We start from the raw sequence: 16,119 nt of genomic DNA on the forward strand, positions 1-16,119 counted from the left end.
CTTCAGTCCGAACTTAGAATGGACATTATTCTTATCATGTCACCAAACAGTTGAAAGAAAGAAGGAAAGATGTGCATTTATATAGCACCTTTTATGATCACCAGGTGGGTCAAATGCTTCGCGGCCAATGAAGTGTGGTTTTGAAGCGAAGTCACACTTGTAATGTGGCGAATGGGATTGCCTCGGGGATTTTTACAGTAACTTCATTGCAGTGTTAATATAAGCCGACTTATGACACCAATAAATAAAAAAATAATAAATAATGCGGCAACTCATTGATCGCAGTGAATTCCCACAATGTGACAATGACTCAGTAATCTATTTGGTGATGTCAATTGAGGGCCCAGATGCTGGCGAGAACTCACCTGCTCTTCCTTGAAACATGATGTGGAAATGCCGGCGTTGGACTGGGGTAAACACAGTAAGAAGTTTAACAACACCAGGTTAAAGTCCAACAGGTTTATTTGGTAGCAAAAGCCACACAAGCTTTCGGAGCTCCAAGCCCCTTCAACATGTCATTGATGAAGACGAACATCTCGCCAAGGCCATCCCCACACCCCCACTTTTTGCCTTCAAACAACCGCACAACCTCAAACAGACCATTGTCCGCAGCAAACTACCCAGCCTTCAGGAGAACAGTGACCACGACACCACACAACCCTGCCACAGCAACCTCTGCAAGACGTGCCGGATCATCGACACAGATGCCATCATCTCACGTGAGAACACCATCCACCAGGTACACGGTACATACTCTTGCAACTCGGCCAACGTTGTCTACCTGATACGCTGCAGGAAAGGATGGTACATTGGGGAAACTATGCAGACGCTGCGACAACGGATGAATGAACACCGCTCGACAATCACCAGGCAAGGCTGTTCTCTTCCTGTTGGGGAGCACTTCAGCGGTCACGGGCATTCGGCCTCTGATATTCGGGTAAGCGTTCTCCAAGGCGGCCTTCGCGACACACGATGGTGCAGAGTCGCTGAGCAGAAACTGATAGCCAAGTTCCGCACACACGAGGACGGCCTCAACCGGGATATTGGGTTCATGTCACACTATTTGTAACCCCCACAGTTGCCTGGACCTGCAGAGTTTCACTGGCTGTCTTGTCAGGAGACAATACACATCTTTTTAGCCTGTCTTGATGCTCTCTCCACTCACGTTGTTTTGTTTCTTAAAGACTTGATTAGTTGTAAGTATTCGCATTCCAACCATTATTCATGTAAATTGAGTCTGTGTCTTTATATGCCCTGTTTGTGAACAGAATTCCCACTCACCTGAAGAAGGGACTTGGAGCTCCGAAAGCTTGTGTGGCTTTTGCTACCAAATAAACCTGTTGGACTTTAACCTGGTGTTGTTAAACTTCTTACTTCCTTGAAACAGCCAGGGGATCCTTCATGTCCTCCAAAGGAGACAGGTGAGGTCTTGGTTTGCTTAATTTTATTTAGTTATTTATTAGTGTCACAAGTAGGCTTGCATTCACACTGCAGTGAAGTTACTGTGAAAATCCCCTCGTCACCACACTCTGGCGCCTGTTCGGGTAACACTGTGGGAGGATTTAGCGCAGCCAATACACCAAACCTGCACACCTTTCAAGGAGAACATGCAAACTCCACACAGACAGTGACCCAAGCCGGGAATTGAACCCGGGTCCCTGGCGCTGTGAGGCAGCAGTTCTAACCACTGTGCCACTGTCAGGAACACAAAGGGTATTTACTAATAAGGGAAAACTGCCCAGAGGCTAGCACCCCCCGGCAGCCCCAGTCCCTAGATATCTCCTACATGTCTTCAGACTATCGTCTGCGTAAGGCAGGACTCAATTCCCTGGGGTGATCGCCCATTCTCAGTCCCAATTTGTCCCTCAAGCCAGGTGGCCCACTGTTGCCCTTAATGGGGCAATCACCACATTGAGATGACCAAATTCACAGACATCAGTCTGCATGGAATGCATTACTGAATTTGTTAATACTCATAGAAACATAGAAACCCTACAGTGCAGAAGGAGGCCATTTGGCCCATCGGGTCTGCACCGACCACAATCCCACCCAGGCCCTACCCCCACATATTTTACCTGCTAATCCCTCTAACCTACGCATCCCAGGACTCTAAGGGACAATTTTTAACCTGGCCAATCAACCTAACCTGCACATCTTTGGACTGTGGGAGGAAACCGGAGCACCCGGAGGAAACCCACGCAGACACGAGGAGAATGTGCAAACTCCACACAGACCGTGACCCAAGCCGGGAATCGAACCCGGGACCCTGGAGCTGTGAAGCAGCAGTGCTAACCACTGTGCTACCGCGCTACTCTCCTGGAATGGCTTGGATCACCAGAGAGGAATTTTACAATTTTTTATTCTATTATTAGTACTGGGTTCTTTCTTTGTTCTGTTGTCCCTCCCAAAAGGCCACACAAGCTATGGAGAGGTCAGGGAAAGGAAGACATGTTTAGCCACAGTGATTGAATCACCATGATGCAGAGCAGGCTTGCTGGATCTGCCAGCTCTTGGCACCCAACACTTCAGTAAATCCATCATTATTTGTCTCACTTGTCAAAGGGAAAGAGACTGGATCTGCGATTTGATGAGATCATAGTATCATAGAATCCCTACAGTGCAGAAGGAGGCCATTCGGTCCATCGGGTCTACACCGACAAGAATCCCACCCAGGTCCTATCCCCGTAACCCCATATATTTACCCTGCTAATCCCCCTGACACTAAGGGACAATTTATCATGACCAATCAGCCTAACCCGCACATCTTTAGACTGTGGGAGGAAACCGGAGCACCCGGAGGAAACCCACGCAGACACGGGGAGAACGTGCAAACTGCACACAGACGGTGACCCAAGCGGGGAATTGAACCCGGGTTCCTGGCACTGTGAGGCAGCAGTGTTACCCACTGTGCCACTCTGCCGCCCAGATGATGAGATGCGATTCAGAGATTTAAAGGTTTATGTAACACACCACCTGAGACAGTGTGGGTGTCAGAAACAATCTTTCCTTGTGCTGACTGCTAATTAAAATGCATCAGAAAGCAATATTTTTGAAGGACATAAAGGCATTGGAGAAAGTGCGAAAAAGATTTATAAGCTTACCAGATTTGACCAGTTATTTTACACATTCATGGGATGTGGGTGTCCCTGGCTAGGCCAGAATTATTACCCACCGCAAATTGCCCTTGAGAAGGTGATGGTGAGCTACCTTCTTGAATTGCTGCAGTCCACAGCACTGTTAGGAAGGGTGTTCCAGGCTAGCACCGCTGTCTCACAGCGCCAGGGACCCGGGTTCGATTCCCGGTTCGGGTCACTGTCTTGTACAGAGTTTCCACATTCTCCCCATGTCTGTGCGGGTTTCCTCCAGGTGCTCCAGTTTCCTCCCACAGTCTGAAAGGCGTGCTGGTTAGGTGTTTTGACAAGCCTTTGACAAGGTACCACATGGTAGGTTGTTGCATAAGGTTAAATCTCACGGGATCCAGGGCGAGGTAGCCAAATGGATACAAAATTGGCTTGATGACAGAAGACAAAGGGTGGTTGTAGAGGGTTGTTCTTCAAACTGGAAGCCTGTGACCAGTGGTGTGCCTCAGGGATCGGTGCTGGGTCCACTGTTATTTGTCATTTGTATTAATGATTTGGATGAGAATATAGGAGGCATGGTTAGTCAGTTTGCAGAAGACACCAAGATTGGTGGCATAGTAGACAGGGAAGAAGGTTATCTAGGATTGCAATGTGATCTTGATCAATTGGACCAGTGGGCTGACGAATGGCAGATAGAGTTTAATTTAGATAAATATGAGATGATGCAGTTTGATCGATTGAACCAGGGCAGGACTTACTCAGTTAATGGTAGGGCGTTGGGGAGAGTTATAGAACAACGAGGTCATAACTCCTTGAAAGTGGAGTCACAGGTGGACAGAGTAGTGAAGAAGGCATTCGGCATGCTTGGTTTCATTGGTCAGAACATTGAATACAGGAGTTGGGACATCTTGTTTAAGTTGTACAAGACATTGGTAAGGAAACACTTGGAATACTGTCTACGGTTCTGGTCACCCTATTACAGAAAGGATATTATTAAACTAGAAAGAGTGGAGAAAAGGTTTGCTAGGGATGCTACCGGGACTTGATAGTTTGAGTTATAAGGAGAGGCTGGATAGACTGGGACTTTTTTCTCTGGAGTGTAGGAGGCTTCGGGGTGATCTTATAGAGGTCTATAAAATAATGAGGGGCACAGATCAGCTAGATAGTAAATATCTTTTCCCAAAGATAGGGGAGTCTAAAACTAGAGGGCATAGGTTTAAGATGAGAGGGGAGAGATACAAAAGGGTCCAGAGAGGCAATTTTTTCACACAGAGGGTGGTGAGTGTCTGGAACAAACTGCCAGAGGTAGTAGTAGAGGCGGGTACAGTTTTATCTTTTAAAAAGTTTTTAGACAGTTACATGGGTAAGATAGGTAAAGAAGGGAATCGGCCAAACGCGGGCAATTGGGACTAGCTGAGGGGTTAAAAAAGGGGCAGGATGGACAAGTTGGGCCGAAGGGCCTGTTTCCATGCTGTAAACCATTATGACTTTATGCGAAATTCTCCCTCTGGGAACCTGAACAGGCGACGGAGTGTGTCGACAAGGGGATTTACACAGTAACTTCATTGCAGTGTTAATGTAAGCCTTCTTGTGACACTAATAAACAAACCTCCACTGGGCCCTTTACTAGTTTCCTTTACTGAAGGACCTTAGTGAGTCATATGGTTTTTACAACAATCCAGTCATTTCATGGTTACCATTACTGATGTAAGCTTTATACGGCAGAATTATTTAATTAATTGAATTTAAGTTCCTCAGCTTTCGTGGTGGGATTTGATTTAATCTCCATGGCTCATTAATCCAGGCCTCTGGATTGCTAATGCAGTAATTTTACCATTACACTGCTGTACAATCAGAAAAACAGTAAGAGTTTTAACAACACCAGGTCAAAGTCCAACAGTGCGGCACTCCCTCAGTACTGACCCTCTGACAGTGCGGCACTCCCTCAGTACTGACCCTCTGACAGTGCGGCACTCCCTCAGTACTGACCCTCTGACAGTGCGGCACTCCCTCAGTACTGACCCTCTGACAGTGCGGCACTCCCTCAGCAAAATAAACCTGTTGGACTTCAACCTGGTGTTGTTAAAACTCTTACTGTGTTTACCCCAGTCCAACGCCGGCATCTCCACATCATGACGATCAGAATAAAAACAGGGTAGGTTGGGTCTCTGTCCTCTCGGAGACTGAGGGGTGAAAGAGGTTTTAAAATGGTGGAAGGGTTTGATGGCGTGGTTGAGGAGAAGACATTTTCCCTTGTGAACGATTCCAACGGCACAAATATAAGCTCAACACTAATTAATCCAACAGGGATTTAAGAGACTTCTTTACCCAGAGAGTGTCTAAGAATGTGTAGCTGACTATCGCATGGAGCAGATGAGGCACGTCGGAAAGATGCCTTCAAGGGGAAGCCAGATCAAAACAAGAGGGAGATAGGATATGTTGATATGTGTGATAAGGTAGGATGGAGTGCTATAGGCTCATTGCAATTCCATATTGTATTGGAAAATGGGATTGATGTGCGTACAACAGTTGGAGATAATGACCTAAAATGACCTGTGTTTAGATGCAATTTGAAGGCAGCAGTTGGTGCCGTGTCTAAAGAGGATGATGGCAGGAAAATCGATCTGCCTGTCTCACTTGTGCAAGAACATAAGAAATAGGAGGAGAATTCATCTGACTCTGAGAGCCCGTTTTGATTGGATTTGGTTTGTTATTGTCACATGTATTAGTATACAGTGAAAAGTATTGTTTCTTGCGCGCTATACAGACAAAGCATACCGTTCATAGAGAAGGAAACGAGAGAGTGCAGAATGTAGTGTTACAGTCACAACGAGGGTGCAGAGAAAGATCAACTTAATGCGAGGTAGGTCCATTCAAAAGTCTGACGGCAGCAGGGAAGAAGCTGTTCTTGAATCGGTTGGTACGTGACCTCAGACTTTTATATCTTTTTCCTGACGGGAGAAGGTGGAAGGGAGTATGTCCGGGGTGCGTGGAGTCCTTGATTATGCTAGCTGCTTTTCCGATGTAGCGGGAAGTATAGACAGTGTCAATTGGTGGGAGGCTGGTTTGAGTGATGGACTGGGCTGTACTCCCTATATAGCAAGGACAAGGACATCTTCCCTCAGATAAGGACATCAAAACTGCACACAAGACTTCAGGTGTGGCCTTCTGTATGCAATTTAAAATTAAAACTCATTTGTACGAGGAAAGAAAATCAAATTGCAATGAAGAGAGAAGACTTAATCAAAGGGAATGAGAAAAGAGGTGAATAATTTAATTATTATCAGACAAAATGTTGTCAAGGAGGAATTAGATGTAGCTCTTGGGACTAAAGGGATCAATGGATATGGGGGAAGGGGGGATCAGGATTTTGAATTTGATGATCAGCTATGGTCAAAATGAATGACGGAGCAGGCTCGGAGGGCCGAATGGCCTCCTCCTGCTGTTTCTACGTAATGCTGGCAGCATATTCGCAAGTATGCTGCCCGTATTATTACATCAATCCATCACGCAAACCAGCCTCCCACCAATTGACTCTGTCTACACTTCCCGCTGCCTCAGAAAAGCAGCCAGCATAATTAAGGTCCCCACGCACCCTGGACATTCTCTCTTCCACCTTCTTCCTTCGGGAAAAAGATACAAAAGTCTGAGGCCACGTACCAACCAACTCAAGAACAGTTTCTTCCCTGCTGCCATCAGACTTTTGAATGGACCTACCTTGCATTAAGTTGATCTTTCTCTACAACCTAGCTATGACTGTAACACTACATTCTGCACTCTCTCCTTTCCTTCTCTAAGGACGGTATGTTTTGTCTGGTTAGCGCGCAAGAAACAATACTTTTCACTGTATGTTAATACATGTGACAATAATAAATCAAAATAATTTAAAGTTTATTTATTAGTCACAAGTAAGGCTTACATTCACACAGCAACGAAGTTACTGTGAAATTCCCCTCGTTGCCACACTTCGACACCTGTTTGGGTCAATGTACCTGACCAGCACATCTTTCAAACTGTGGGAGGAAACCGGAGCATTTGGAGGAAACCCATGTGGACACAGGGAGAAGGTGCAAACTCCACACAGACAGTTACCCAAGCCGGGAATCGAACCCAGGTCCCAAGGCGTTGTGAGGCAGCAGTGCTAACCACTGTGCCACCGTGCCACTATTTGGAAACATGTATTTGGATTTAATTGGAATGGGGGAGAGTTAGTTAAAGTAGGACATGGATTAAGAGATTAAAATAATTAGGTGTAGAGCTCATTGAAGCTATCACAAAACAAAACAAGTAAAAGACCTAAAAATAAATATAAATAGTTTGGCTGACGTAACCGTGGCAACATAGATCGAGGTCAAGGTTGGAAAAGCGGATAATTATGGGCTGTTTCAAAAAACATCTCCTGGAGACGAGTAAAGGATACTTCAGGAGATTTCTGTTTAAAGATTAAGGATGCCATTGAAAAGGCTGCAACGTTAATCACGGGGATTAATAATCATCCAGATAGTGAGCAGGCAAGCTGGGGAGGAAAGAAACAGGAACACAGAAACGTACCTCTCGAGAGGATAAGTTCCTCATTCCGTTTGACCAGAATGCTAAATTGCTCAGACACCTTTCACCTCAGACACAGCTGGGATCAGTTTTCTGGGAACTGTGGTGAACCACTGTTTATGTGATATGCCTGGACACGCCCCTGCTGCCTCAATCCGGGGCTCCGCCTTTCTCAGGGTATAAAGGTGACTGCTCTCCGCCCCTTTTGCCTCAGTTCGGATTAGCTATCGGTTCGGGTGGGCTCCAGTTCTTTTGTTAATAAAAGCCTGTTATTTCGCAACAACGAGTCTTTGCGTAATCAATGGGGCATCAGGAACCTCCTCCACTCAACCTCTCTCCCAGCAGAGAGCATTCTCCCTGGTTGCATCACAGCCCTGGTATGGCTCCTGCTCTGCCCAAATCCGCAACAAACTACAAAGGGTTGTGAATGTAGCCCAATCCATCATGCAAACCAGCCTCCCATCCATTGACTCTGTCTACACTTCCCGCTGTCTCGGCAAAGCAGCCAGCGTAATTAAGGACCCCACGCACCCCAGACATTCTCTCTTCCACCTTCCTCCATTTGGGAAAAAGATACAAAAGTCTGAGGTCATGTACCAACCGACTCAAGAACAGCTTCTTCCCTGCTGCCGTCAGACTTTTGAATGGACCTACCTCGCATTAAGTTGATCTTTCTCTACCCCTGCTATAATTGCATTCTCTTGTTTCCTTCTCGGATACTATGCCTTGTCTGTATAGCGCGCAGGAAACAATACTTTTCACTTTATAATAATACATGTGATAATAAATAAGGTTAAAGTCCAACAGGTTTATTTGGAATCACGTGCTTTTGGAGTGCTGCTCCTTCCTCAGGTGAGGGGGCTCCACAAATATCTCCATCCTCAAAGATGGAGGGACCCAGCACATCAGTGCAAAAGATAAGGCTGAAGCATTCGCAACAATCTTCAGCCAGAAGTGCCGAGTGGATGATCCATCTCGGTCTCCTCCAGTGGTCCCCAGAATCTCAGATGTCAGTCTCCAACCAATTTGATTCACTCCACGTGATATCAAGAAATGGCTGAAGGCACTGGATGCTGCAAAGGCAATGGGTCCTGATAACATTCCGGCAATAATATTGAAGACCTGTGCTCCGGAGCTTGCCATACCCCTAGCCAAGCTGTTCCAGTACAGCTACAACTCTGGCATTTACCCAGCAATGTGGAAAATTGCCCAGGAATGTCCTTTACACAGGAAACAGGACAAGTCCAACCCGGCCAATCATTGCCCCATCAGTCTACTCATGATCATCAATAAAGTGATGGAAGGGGTCTTCAACAGCGCTATCAAGCTTCGCCCGCTCAGCAATAACCTGCTCAGTGACGCCCAGTTTGGGTTTCGCCAGGGTCACTCAGCTCCTGACCTCATTACAGCTTGGTTCAAACATGGACAAAAGAGCTGGCCATCAGAGGCGCGGTGAAGTGAGAGTGACTGCCCTTGACATCAAGGCAGCACCTGACCGAGTGCGGCACCAAGGAGCCCGAGCAAAACTGGGAATTGGTTGGGGAGGGGGTGGGGGTGAACTCTCCGTTGGTTGGAGTCATACCTGACACAAAGGAAGATGGATGTGATGGTTGGAGGTCACTCATCCCAGCTCCAGGACATCACTGCAGGAGTCCCTCAGGGTAGTGTCCGAGGCACAACAGTCTCCAGCTGCTTCATCAATGACCTTCCCTCCATCATAAGGTCAGAAGTGGGGATGTTCGCTGATGACTGCACAATGTTCAGCACCATTCATGACTCTTCAGGTATTGAAGCATGTCCAAATACAACAAGATCTGGACAATATCCAGGCTTGTGTTGGTAAGTGGCAAGTAACGTTCATGCTACAGAAGTGCTAAGAAATGATTATCTTCAACAAGAAGGGATCTAAGCATCTCCTCTTGACATTCAATAACATTACCATCACTGAATTCCCCCACTATCTTGTGGGTGGCACGGTGGCACAGTGGTCAGCACTGCTGCCTCACAGCGCCAGGGACCAGGGTTCGATTCTCGGCTTGGATCACTGTCTGTGTGGAGTTTTCACATTCTCTGCGTGGGTTTGCTCCGGTTTCCTCCCACAATCCAAAAAACGTGCTGGTTAGGTGGATTGGCCATGCTAAATTCTCCCTCAGTGTACCCAAACAGGTGCCGGAATGTGGCGACTCGGGGATTTTCACAGTAACTTCACTGCAGTGTTAATGTAAGCCTACTTGTGACTAATAAATAAACTTTACTTTACTTTATCAACACTCTTGGGTTACCATTGACCAGAAACTGAACTGGAATAGCCATATAAATAATGTGGCTACCAGAGCAGGATAGAGGCTGGGAATCCTGCGGTGAGGAACGCACCTCCTGACTCATCTACAAGACAAAAGTCAGGAGTGTGATGGAATACTCCCCACTTGCCTGGATGGGTGCAGCTCCAACAACACTCAAGAAGGTGGACAACATCCAGGATAAAGCAACCCACGTGATTGGCACCCCTCCCACAAACATTCAATCCCAACACCACCAACAAACAGCCGTGTGTACCATCTACAAGATGCATTGCAAGAACTCACCAAGGTTCCTTAGGCAGAACCTTCTAAACCTACGACCACTACCATCGAGAAGGACAATAGCAGCAGATTTCCACTTAGTAAGGAAGTTAAAACTAGAGGACACAGCCTCAAAATAAAGGGGGGTCGGTTTAAGACAGAGTTGAGGAGGAACTTCTTCTCCCAGAGGGTGGTGAATCTCTGGAATTCTCTGCCCACTGAGGTGGTGGAGGCTACCTCGCTGAATATGTTTAAAGCGCGGATGGATGGATTCCTGATCGGTAAGGGAATTAAGGGTTATGGGGATCAGGCGGGTAAGTGGTACTGATCCACATCAGATCAGCCATGATCTTATTGAATGGCGGGGCAGGCTCGAGGGGCTAGATGGCCTACTCCTGCTCCTATTTCTTATGTTCTTATGTTCTAGATACTTGGGAATACTGCCACCTGGAGGTTTCCGTCCAATTTATTCACGATCCTGATTTGGAAATATATTGCCTTTCCTTCACTGTTGCTGGGTCAAAATCCTGGAATTCCCTCCCTAACAGCACCGTGGGTGCAGCAGAGGGCATCATTGTACATGTGTAGGTCTCTGTAGCAGAGTCCTGTCACTCAGCCTCTGCTGCTATCAGCCAGCCTCCCAGCCTAAAGCGCAGCAACCCTACCCCAGCTGCCGCCGGGGCCCATGGCCTATCACAACCCCCCCCAACCCACCTGGACCGATCCCCCTCGCCCCACCACCTCGTGATCGGCTGCCCTCCCCCCCGACCCCATGGCCAGCCCCAATCACCCCCTCCCTCCCCTCACTGATCCCAATGCCGAGTGCACAGTGGTCCGCCCCACCACTGCCCTGGTGTGACTCCACCCCAATAGGACCTGCCCCTCCTCAGGCCCCACCCCCTTGACACTGTCTGGTACCCAGTGGGCGGTATCAGGATGCCAGTCTGGCACTGCCAGGCTGGCCCTGCCCAAGGGCTACCCCCCTTGCTCCAACCTCCCCTCATTGAGGGGCCTCAATGGCCTCTGGTTCTACTGGCTAGGCCATCATGGCTGGTCCCCATTCCTGGGACTAGCTTTGATTCATGTCAGAGAAAACCTCTCCTGGCGATGTCACACAGGTAAGCGAGCCCGGACGATTCCATCCCGGGCTCATTAAATCAATGTAAATTCCATTTCAAAACGCATTAAGCACCATCTCTCATTGACTGGGCACAAGGGAGTGCCTGGAGTTAAATCAGGTTGGGGTAGAGCTTACCTGTTAGCCAGCTTGTGACCGACAGCACAAAGATGGGACTGATGGACAATCTCATCCTGAAGACCACACGCTACGTGCCTGCGATGGAGAACCGCGAGGGAATCCCTTGCACCAAACCTGCCGCCAATTTCCTTCAGAACCCCGGTTCTCACCTGCAAAAACAGATACCATTGATTCACATCTGAGAGGTTACTTTGTGCCGTGTAGATTTCGGTGCCAATGTGAGGTAACCCTTTTTCTATTCCGCAGCTGCGCATACACTGGAAATGGGAAATAAAGGCACAAAATGGTGGAAATGTTCAGCAGGTCTGTCAGCATCTATGGAGAGAGAAACAAACTAAATGCTTCAGGTTGTGGCCTTTCTGATGAAGGTTCATTGGCCTGAAATGCGAAGCTTTTTTATTAACTCTTTAAGAACCTGCTCTACTGTGGAAACTGCTGTGTGGAAGTGGTCGGAGAAACGGAATTTACCGATCTAGATTTTTATGATCAGGAAATGACAATGCCCAATAACAACCTGGACAAAGCGCGGTGGCACAGTGCGTTATCACTGCTGTCTCACAGCGCCAGGGATCCGGGTTCAATTCCTGAGTCTGTGTGTGGAGTTTGCACGTTCTCCCAGTGTTCTACCTGTGTTTCCTCCAGGTAAATTACGTTACAGTTGTATAAAACGCTGGTTTAGGCCACATTTGGAATACTGTGTCCAATTCTGGTCACAGGAGGTCGTGGAGGCTTTGGAGGGAGTACAGAAAAGGATGTTGCCTGGTATGGAGGGTATTAGCTATGAGGAGAGATTGAATAAACTGGGATTGTTCTCCCTGGAAAGACGGAGGCTGAGGGGCGACCTGATAGAAGTTTATAAAATTATGAGGGTTATAGATATGGTGAACAGTTGGAAGCTTTTTCCCAGGGCAGAAATGACAATTACAAGGGGGCACAAGTTCAAGATAAAGGGGGAAAGGTTCAGTGGAGATGTGCGGGGGAAGTTTTTTACACAGAGGGTGGTGGGGGCCTGGAATGCACTGCCAAGTGAGGTGGTTGAGGCAGACACATTAATGACTTATCTGGATAGACAAATGAACAGAAGGGGAATGCGGGATACAGGCGGTTGGTCTAAATAGGACAACATGATCGGTGCAGGCTTGGAGGGCCAAAGAGCCTGTTCCTGTGCTGTACTGTTCTTTGTTCTTTGTACTCCAGTTTCCTCCCACACTCCAAAGCCAAGCTGGATTGTATTGTATTGTGTTGTATTGTATTGTGTATTGGCCATGCCAGATTCTCCCTCAGTGTACCCAAACAGGCGCCGGAGTGTGGCGACTAGGAAATTTTCACAGTAACTTCACTGCAGTGTTAATGTAAGCCTACTTGTGACACGAATGAATAAGCTTTAATAAAAGAAGGCTGTGCACAAAGTTCTACCGATCTCTGTGGTGTGGATTTCCCCGTTTCCCAAGACCAGTTTAAACCTCACGCGAAGTTAAGGGGATCTCCAGGTGTCCAGCAACAGTGATGTTATCAAACAGGATAAACAGCCAATCACATTGAGTAATTCTCACTGACAGCAAGTCAGAAAGGAAACTGCGTTGATTATCCTTCACTTTTTAAGTGAATTTACACAGAGCAAAATAAATGATTGAACCCAAATGTGGGGTTAATGTAGAAGCTGAAATGCTAGAAAACAGAGTTTAGAGGGCGGCACGGTAGCACAGTGGTTAGCACTGCTGCTTCACAGCTCCAGGGTCCTGGGTTCAATTCCCGGCTCGGGTCACTGTCTGTGTGGAGTTTGCACATTCTCCTCGTGTCTGCGTGGGTTTCCTCCGGGTGCTCCGGTTTCCTCCCACAGTCCAAAGATGTGCGGGTTAGGTTGATTGGCCAGGTTAGAAAAATTGCCCCTTAGAGTCCTGGGATGCGTAGGTTAGAGGGATTAGTGGGTAAAATATGTGGGGGTAGGGCCTGGGTGGGATTGTGGTCGGTGCAGACTCGATGGGCCGAATGGCCTCCTTCTGCACTGTAGGGTTTCTATGATTTCATAGTAAAAAAATGACATATTCAAAATGTGTTATTTTTAGTCTAATGGAGAAATTTGACAAAGATAAAATTAGGTCTTTAGTCCGAGAGAGGATTTTCAGTAGTAATCATGAGGTTAGTATGCCAGAATAAAACACTTTTTTCAACACAGTATAACCTTTTATAGGGTTAGTACAATAAGACCGATAATTTCAAAAAGGCAAGTTTTCATCAGGTCAGTGATTTCTATTTGATTGCCGCCTTGCGGGGACTTCAGCGTTGATTCTGGAGAAACACTGACAGCAACTTCTGTATTTCTTCATTTCACTGCACATGTGTGGCTCCAGATGTTGCTGTCAGCTTCCGAGGAACAATAATAGTTGACAGTTTTGCCATCACCACTGTAAACTTTAGACCAGTATTGTGGAAATAAAACTGGTTTCGGATTGCGCCAATACCTGGGCCAGTCGCTCTAGCCCCAGACACACACATTGTATAGACAGCTGCAAAATGAAAGTCATCTTTTGATTTGATTTGATTTGATTTATTATTGTCACATGTATTAGCATACTGTGAAAAGTATTGTTTCTTGCGCGCTATACAGACAAGGCATACCGTCCATAGAGAAGGAAAGGAGAGAGTGCAGAATGTAGTGTTACAGTCACAGCTAGGGTGTAGAGAAAGATCAACTTAGTGCGAGGTAGATCCATTCAAAAGTCTGACAGCAGCAGGGAAGAAGCCGTTTTTGAGTGGGTTGATACATGACCTCAGACTTTTGTATCTTTTTCCCGACGGAAGAAGGTGGAAGAGAGAATGTCCGGCTGTGTGGGGTCCTTAATCATGCTGGCTGCTTTGCTGAGGCAGCGGGAAGTGTAGACAAGTGTAGATATCTTGTTGGAAGTTGCTGCGGTTGGTGGCCTGGGAAAGCTGTTATTTGTGGCTATTCCTGGTTTTCCACTTAGGTGATTCTCAGTATGTCTGCTTTCTGATTTGAGACAGTTGCAGGAGGTTCAGTCTCACTCGATTTGCTCAAGGGTTTGCTGAGGCCTGACCACCATTTGCAACCAAATCAGTCGCTGTGTCTTGTGTAAGGAACAGCAAATGCAGGAATTTTCCCCGCTGTGCCCAGGCACAGTCACGGCAGACACTCTGTCCTCTCACATCTTATCACCAGGTGAGTTATCCAAAATCAATTCAAATAATCATTAATTGTACTCCATCTCTTTTGAACGCTTCCATCTGCTAATGCTCTGCTGAATCAGTGATGCCTGTGCCAACGGAACCTGCCCACCTTTAAATATTATATAGCTCAGCCATGGTTTCCTTTAACAAAGTGTGTTCTTGTTGACAGGATGCCTGTAAGAGACTCATGGTGGGTTAGGAAGACATGGACGATGATGTGTGTAGAGATGCATCGATAATGTATGTGTCATGTATGTTGCAATAATACAGATTTAACGTTTATTTATTAGTGTCACAAGCAGGCTTACATTAACACTGCAATGAAGTTACTGTGAAAATCCCCTAGTCGCCACATTGCGGTGCCTGTTTGGGTACACTGAGGGAGAATTTAGCATGGCCCAATGCACCCATCCTTTTGGACTGTTGGAGGAAACCGGAGCACCCGGAGGAAACCCACGCAGACACGGGGGAAACGACAGACAGTAACCCAAGCAGGGAATCGAACTCGGGTCCCTGGCGCTGTGAGGCAGCAGTGCTAACCACTGTGCCACCGTGTTGAGTGTGTACATGCCATACATGCTTAGAGGAGAAACACGTAGAAGTGAAGTGAAAGGAATCAAGAGTTTTTGAGGATATATTTATGTTACTGGAGTGCAGCCAAATACAATTCTTTGCTGGTTGGCATATGGCTTCATTATGAAGACAGGCCTACCCTTGGAAGCTCGTCCTCCTTGGATTGAAGTGCTCTTGGAAGCTATTGCACCAAAGCTCCATAAAAATAATAGTTTGCAATGCAACCACAATGCTGATTAAATATTGTCCTGCAGAGTGAAGGCCAGAAGTTGGTTAACCTTCACCCCTCATTAGAGTCCACACACTCTAAATTACATTTGGGTCTCTGTGTCACATAGCGTTGACCACTTGACCAACACCTGTTCATAATGATCAAGGAGGGAATCAGTATCTCACCAAATACTTCTGCGCCATGACCCCTTCAGCAGCACCTTCCATTCCCATGCCCTCTATCATAGAACCATAGAACCGTAGAAAATTACAGCTCAGAAACAGGCCTTTTGGCCCTTCTTGTCTGTGCCGAACCATTTTATGCCTCGTCCCACTGACCTGCACTTGGACCATATCCCTCCACACCCCTCTCATCCATGAACCCGTCCAAGTTTTTCTTAAATGTTACCACTTTATCCGGCAGCTCATTCCACACTCCCACCACTCTCTGCGTGAAGAAGCCCCCGCTAATATTCCCTTTAAACTTTTCTCCTTTCACCCTTAACCCATGCCCTCTGGTTTTTTTCTCCCCTAGCCTCAGCGGAAAAAGCCTGCTTGCATTCACTCTATCTATACCCATCAAAATCTTATACACCTCTATCAAATCTCCCCTCAATCTTCTACGCTCCAGGGAATAAAGTCCCAACCTATTCAATCTCTCTCTGCAACTCAGCTTCTCAAGTCCTGGCAACATCCTTGTGAA

At 46.9% G+C, this 16,119-nt stretch overlaps 1 protein-coding gene across 1 annotated transcript in view; it reads right to left on the minus strand.

Moving 5' to 3' along the window:
• The window catches only part of cntn2 (contactin 2), a 213,594-nt gene that overhangs the window by 120,376 nt on the left and 77,099 nt on the right, over nt 1-16,119 (minus strand). Inside the window, exon 2 of the mRNA XM_078242070.1 lies at nt 11,445-11,596. Within this exon, the coding sequence (XP_078098196.1) occupies nt 11,445-11,499 (55 nt within the window). The 5' untranslated portion in view covers nt 11,500-11,596. The remainder of the gene's footprint in view (nt 1-11,444; nt 11,597-16,119) is intronic.

Source organism: Mustelus asterias, chromosome 25, assembly GCF_964213995.1.
Source record: "Mustelus asterias chromosome 25, sMusAst1.hap1.1, whole genome shotgun sequence".
Classification (NCBI taxonomy): domain Eukaryota; kingdom Metazoa; phylum Chordata; class Chondrichthyes; order Carcharhiniformes; family Triakidae; genus Mustelus; species Mustelus asterias.